General features: G+C 46.6%; 1 protein-coding gene across 2 annotated transcripts; it reads left to right on the top strand.

Moving 5' to 3' along the window:
- The first annotated feature begins 661 nt into the window (after positions 1-661).
- LOC135583868 (chloride channel protein CLC-b-like) lies at positions 662-4,717 on the top strand. 2 transcript variants are annotated; one of them, XM_065142464.1, is made up of 7 exons: positions 662-1,044; positions 1,311-1,518; positions 1,620-1,820; positions 1,917-2,094; positions 2,178-2,710; positions 2,787-3,927; positions 4,271-4,717. In XM_065142464.1, exons 2-7 carry the CDS (start codon positions 1,331-1,333, stop codon positions 4,427-4,429), a joined length of 2,400 nt encoding a protein of 799 aa, XP_064998536.1. In that variant the 5' UTR covers positions 662-1,044; positions 1,311-1,330; the 3' UTR covers positions 4,430-4,717. The 2 variants fall into 2 exon arrangements, with proteins under 2 accessions (XP_064998536.1, XP_064998534.1); XM_065142462.1 differs by having other exon boundaries at positions 1,291-1,518.
- Positions 4,718-6,022: the final 1,305 nt, after the last annotated feature.

Genomic DNA, 6,022 nt, shown 5'->3' with positions numbered 1-6,022 from the left:
ATGAGCATCGTTTCTTCCCTCGAATGCCACAAGAATACGATGGGAACAATAGTCATTCTCATTCACACATCTATGTGATTGTATTCCTCCAAAAAAAAAGCTGACTTGAGGATAACCCTAATCAAATTTTAGAAACTCATCGAGAAATATAAAGTTTAGGAATTAATTTAAAATAGGACTGATAAATAAAGGATTATGCATGTAATGTGATGATTAATAATTGTACATGTTCGAGTCCTTATATACTCTTGCTATTAATTACATTATCTTGATAGGTTATCCGTTTTCATTCATGAACAATTATACGTAACTTCGATTAAAAATAAAATGAGATCAAATTATTTAAGATAATATGAATATTATTAAAAATTATTATCAAGACTATCACTCAATTTTTGTAGATAAATTTATCAATCACAAGAAGCATCAATCATGGGGGAATTCCACAAACCGATTGATTATTTCCTGATTTCTTGAGTTCCAAAGGTCTTTGTTACACAATCAAATTTGACTTGATTAATCGATTATATATATATATATATATATATATACCCTTGATTGATAATGGCACTCCACCATGTTCTGGACAATGTCAAATACCAGTTATACTACTCGACTCCATGCTTAATGCCATATTCTTGCAACACAAGGAGACATCCAAAAAGTCCAATTGTCCCTTTGCTTTCATTGTGCCTTGCTAGCAAGGAAGAGACCACACTGCCTGTCCTTTCCCTACACCCAAGTCCGAAGCCGCCTCCTCCTCTTTCCCTTCTCTCTCTCTCTCTCTCTCTCTCTCATGTTTGGGTTGCAGGCATCAATGAAAATGTATCAGTGAGACTCGAAGGGTGGAAGAGGAAATGAGAAGGATTAGATTTCGGTGACGTCTGATGATGATTCGAGGGTGGCATGGATATTTTAGTCCACCGATGGCATCCACCAGGATATGGATATGCCCACCGCTCCATCCGCCTCCCTCCTCGTCGTCCCAAGGGAAGACAAGCTTGTCTTAAGCTGTCCATGGCGAGGGAGTTGTAGATTTGCAAGGTGACATTATTTGCTCTAATCTAATCCACATGGATTCCGTGCTCCGTCCTTGTTTCATTATTTTAGCTTCCCAATTTTTTTCTTTTACCTCCGAAAGGGATGTCAAAGGGGCCACAGATGGCCTCCTTCGATGCCATGGAAGAAGATATGGGCATTAAACAAACCTTCGTCCTGATGCCTGTGACCCCTTTAAATGTACAGTGTGCTTTCGGTGTCAGTTCTCATCTTCCTCCTTTCCCCTGTCAGTTGAACCTGCTCCATTGTAGGCGAGGCGAGCTCAGCATCCATGGAGGACAGCTCGAGTTCATCCCCACCTGCTGCTGCAGCAGTGGTGGTCGATGGAGGAGAAGGAGAGCTTGATCCTGAAAGCAACTCGCTGCAGCAGCCACTGCTCAAGCGAAGCCCCACCCTCACCTCCAGCCATTACGCCATGGTCGGTGCCAAGGTTTCGCACATCGAGAGCTTGGACTACGAGTAAGAACTCCCGCGCACCCCCACCCCCCCCCCCCCCTGGCCCTGCGCTGGAAGCCTGGGTTCCTTCTTCTCTGCATCTGCTGACGTCTCCGCGAGTGCAGGATTAACGAGAACGACCTGTTCAAACACGACTGGAGAAGCAGATCCAGCACCGAGGTGCTGCAGTACATATTCCTCAAGTGGACGCTGGCGTTCCTCGTCGGCCTCCTCACCGGCGTCACGGCTTCCCTCATCAACCTCGCCATCGAGAACATAGCCGGCATCAAAATGCTTTACCTCGCCCGCTTCGTGAAGGACCAAAGTTGAGTTGCTTCTCCTCCCCCGCCTTTCCGTGTTGCGGCGAGCGAGAACTCCTCCGTTCTGAGACCGAGAGGAATTCTTGTTGCCGGTGTTTGCAGGTACATAACTGGCTTCGTTTACTTGGCGGGTGTAAACCTTGCTCTCACCACGGTGGCGGCATCTCTGTGTGTCGTCTTCGCTCCCACTGCGGCGGGCCCTGGAATTCCGGAGATCAAGGCTTACCTCAACGGAGTCGATACGCCGAACATGTTTGGGGTGTCGACATTGGTGGTCAAGGTGAGATAGACTGCAGATACTCTGAAGCTTGGATCTGAAGACGATCCGCAGTGAGATTGGATCCTTCGCTTTCACCTCTGCAGATCATTGGAAGCATCGGATCGGTGTCCGCCGGCCTCGACCTGGGAAAAGAAGGGCCGCTGGTGCACATCGGGGCCTGCTTTGCGTCCTTGCTCGGCCAAGGCGGGTCGGAGAACTACCGCCTCCGGTGGAAGTGGCTACGCTACTTCAAGAACGACCGGGACCGGCGCGACCTCATCACCTGCGGAGCCTCCTCCGGGGTCTGCGCTGCGTTCCGCTCGCCGGTGGGCGGCGTCCTGTTCGCGCTCGAGGAGGTGGCGACGTGGTGGCGGAGCGCGCTGCTGTGGCGGACCTTCTTCAGCACCGCGGTCGTGGTGGTCGTGCTCAGGGGATTCATCGAGTACTGCAACTCCGGGAGGTGCGGCCTGTTCGGCCGCGGCGGGCTCATCCTCTTCGACGTCAGTGACGTCACCGTCACGTACCATGTGAACGACCTCCTCCCGGTGGCGCTCGTCGGCGTGTTGGGCGGCTTGCTGGGCAGCCTCTACAACTACGTCCTGTACAAAGTTCTCAGGGTCTACAGCCTCATCAACGAGTGAGCTTCTGTCACGGATTCCTTCCTCCATGGGAGATCAGATTCGATGATGTTTGTTGTTATTGTGATGCCGCAGGAGGGGAAAAATGGCGAAGCTGCTGCTTAGTCTTGCTGTCTCGCTCTTCACCTCTGTCTGCCTTTACTGCCTCCCGTTCTTGGCACCATGCACGCCCTGCGACCCCTCGTCGGAGACCATCTGCCCCACTCCCGAGGGAAGCGGCAACTTCAAGCAGTTCAATTGCCCCAATGGCTACTACAACGACCTCGCCAGCCTCCTCTATGCCACCAACGACGACGCGGTGCGCAACATCTTCTCCACCTCCACGCCCAACGAGTTCCGCAGCATCTCCCTCCTTATCTTCTTCGCTCTCTACTGCGTGCTGGGCCTCGTCACCTTCGGCATCGCCGTCCCCTCGGGGCTGTTCCTCCCCATCATCCTGATGGGCTCCGCGTACGGCCGCCTGCTGGCGCTCGCGCTCAGGTCCTTCATCCACATCGACCAGGGCCTCTACGCCGTGCTCGGCGCCGCGGCGCTCATGTCCGGCTCCATGAGAATGACCGTCTCCCTCTGCGTCATCTTCCTCGAGCTCACCAACAACCTCCTCCTGCTGCCCATCACCATGTTCGTGCTGCTCATCGCCAAGACCGTGGGCGACTCCTTCAACCCCAGCATTTACGAAATCATACTCGAGCTGAAGGGGCTGCCGTTCTTGGAAGCCAGCCCTGAGCCATGGATGAGGAATCTGACGGTGGGGGAGCTTGCAGCCGCCAAACCCCGCATCGTCAGCCTCCGGGGCATCGAGAGGGTCGCCCGAGTCGTCGACGTGCTGAAGCACACCAGCCACAACGGCTTCCCGGTCGTCGACCAGGGAGCGCCATCGTCCCCAACCGGCACAACGGAGCTGCACGGCCTAGTCCTGCGGGCGCACCTCGTAGCGGTGCTGAGCAAGAAGTGGTTCCTGAAGGAGAGGAGGAGGACGGCGGAGTGGGAAGTGCGGGCGGCATTCACGTCGGTAGATCTAGCAGAGAAGGGGCAGAAGGTGGAGCACGTGAAGCTGACGGAGGAGGAGATGGACATGTACGTCGACCTCCACCCCTTCACCAACACGACGCCGTACACGGTGGTGGAGAGCATGTCGGTGGCGAAGGCCGTGGTGCTCTTTCGACAGGTCGGCCTCCGCCATTTGCTGGTGATCCCCAAGTACCAGGGCGCAGGGGTGAGCTCACTCTCTCTTCTTCCTCCACATTTACTTGAAGAGTCTGCCATTAGCAAACACAGCCTTCATTTGCTTCTACAACAACAACACAATAAAATCAATGAATTCTCACCTTCTTACATTGTGTCTGACATGTTTGGAAAAGAATTCGAGTATCACATAGCTAAATATCTAATAAACTAAGATGTCAATTAGCTTAGTTGATAAAGAAATATACAGAATGATGCATAATTCAATATTGATGATCCTTATTATGACACTAATAAATACTGGTCGATATGTCCTGAAACTAGAAACCATGACTTGGTATGCTGCTAAGTTGCTAATTTATGTTGTTGTGCAGATATCTCCTGTGGTAGGAATTCTGACAAGGCAAGATCTGAGGGCCCATAACATTTTGGGTGCTTTCCCCCATCTAGCAAACAAGAGAGGTGGTGAAGAGGGAAGAAGCAAGAAAGGTGAAGTGGGAAAAAGTGCAGAGTCCTGTGTTGGGAGGAAGTAGCATTCATCAAGTTTGCAGAACATCGTGATCATGTCAACACTCCATCAAATTTTACTACCAGAAATTTTTGTTCTTTTTCTCTTTTCATTTCATGAGAATTGAGGAAATAAAAAACCACAATTTCTACACAGCATTAATGCCTGTTGCTGGCGCCCACATCTAATCCAACAAGTGAACTTGTTATACCGGGCCACAGTTTCATGTAAGAGAGTGTGTTTCAGAGCTTTTGTTCCTTGGTCCCAAGTTAAAAGAGTAATAAAGCTGCAATTTTTTTGCCTTCTTTATTTATACTTGTGAGCAAAGAGTAGTGAGTACAAAGACTGATGCCACTTGTTATAGTAAACCAGCATTCCCTTGTGCTTGCCACTTCATCGTAAATCCAGATACTGAATACTATTTAATAATTCTTTCAATTTTATCCAGCTATCCATCCAACTTATACCTAATTAATTATTCAGGGAAAAAATATTTATTTTTTTTAGTAAATCCATATATTCAACTCGATTTTCTTTTTAATTGTTTGACACTTAGATAAAACATCACTGACCTAAAGACTCTTATAAATTATTATTTTAAAGTTAAAGATATATCACACAGAACCTATTAGACACGCTTTATGAAATTTTAATATAGTTAATAACTATACTATTGATATTCTTTATAACATCAATATAACATATTACTTTCTAAAATCCATCATATCATATGCTTTCATCCATAAAAAGCATATGTAAATCTTTTTTCATTTTCTCTATCTTTTTCTTAATTAACTTAATAGATAAGTAGCTTCTGTTGATCATTCAAGCATAAAATCGAATCAAATTATATTTATTTAATAGAGTCAATATTTAGAAAGGTACACTGTGACTCCTAATCATTAATACTTGATCTTTGGATCCTCATCCTGAAAATACTAATCATGTAACTTTGTTAACCAGTAAATATCATCCTTAGAAAGTAATTGAGGTTTTTAATCTCCACCCAATAAAAGAAAACACTATGGGAATTTAAGGCTCTCGTAGAGTAATTTCAATGATCTGAACCTAACAATCAATGATGCACTTATAATACACTTAGACTACCACAATTTTCTCTTCTTATCAGCTAAAATCTGAAAATATTTCAATCCAGGAGAGCAGCTTGCAGATTCAAAAGAATCACTTGGATGTCATTTGCGATTGGTGAAATCACTCGCCTGATAGAAATGCACAAATAGTATAGCAATATAGGGAGAATGGAAACAGGATACAAGGCACTAATAAAACAATATCCTGAGTCCATGGGTTCACGGAGGGAAGTATTCTTGCAGTGGATATGGTGGCAGGTTTAGCATGCAATTAATACATAAAGAAAACAGGTTTACAAAGACTGACACAGAAGACCTCCACAAAAGCAATGGTGAAATATTAAAAACTCAGCTGACCCTAATTAGCTAATGATGAGTCAGTCTATTAATACACTATGAAATGCACCATATATATCAATGTTTAGTTGCTATGAAGACTTCTTCTAACATGCAGCAAACCACAGAAGATAAAAAGCCCAAATGCACAAGTTTTGTCATCTTAGTCTGTCTGTTTGAAAATCTAAAGA

The sequence above is a fragment of the Musa acuminata genome, chromosome BXJ3-3 (genome assembly GCF_036884655.1).
Source record: "Musa acuminata AAA Group cultivar baxijiao chromosome BXJ3-3, Cavendish_Baxijiao_AAA, whole genome shotgun sequence".
Lineage (NCBI taxonomy): Eukaryota > Viridiplantae > Streptophyta > Magnoliopsida > Zingiberales > Musaceae > Musa > Musa acuminata.
This window is presented reverse-complemented; position numbering and strand designations above follow the sequence as displayed.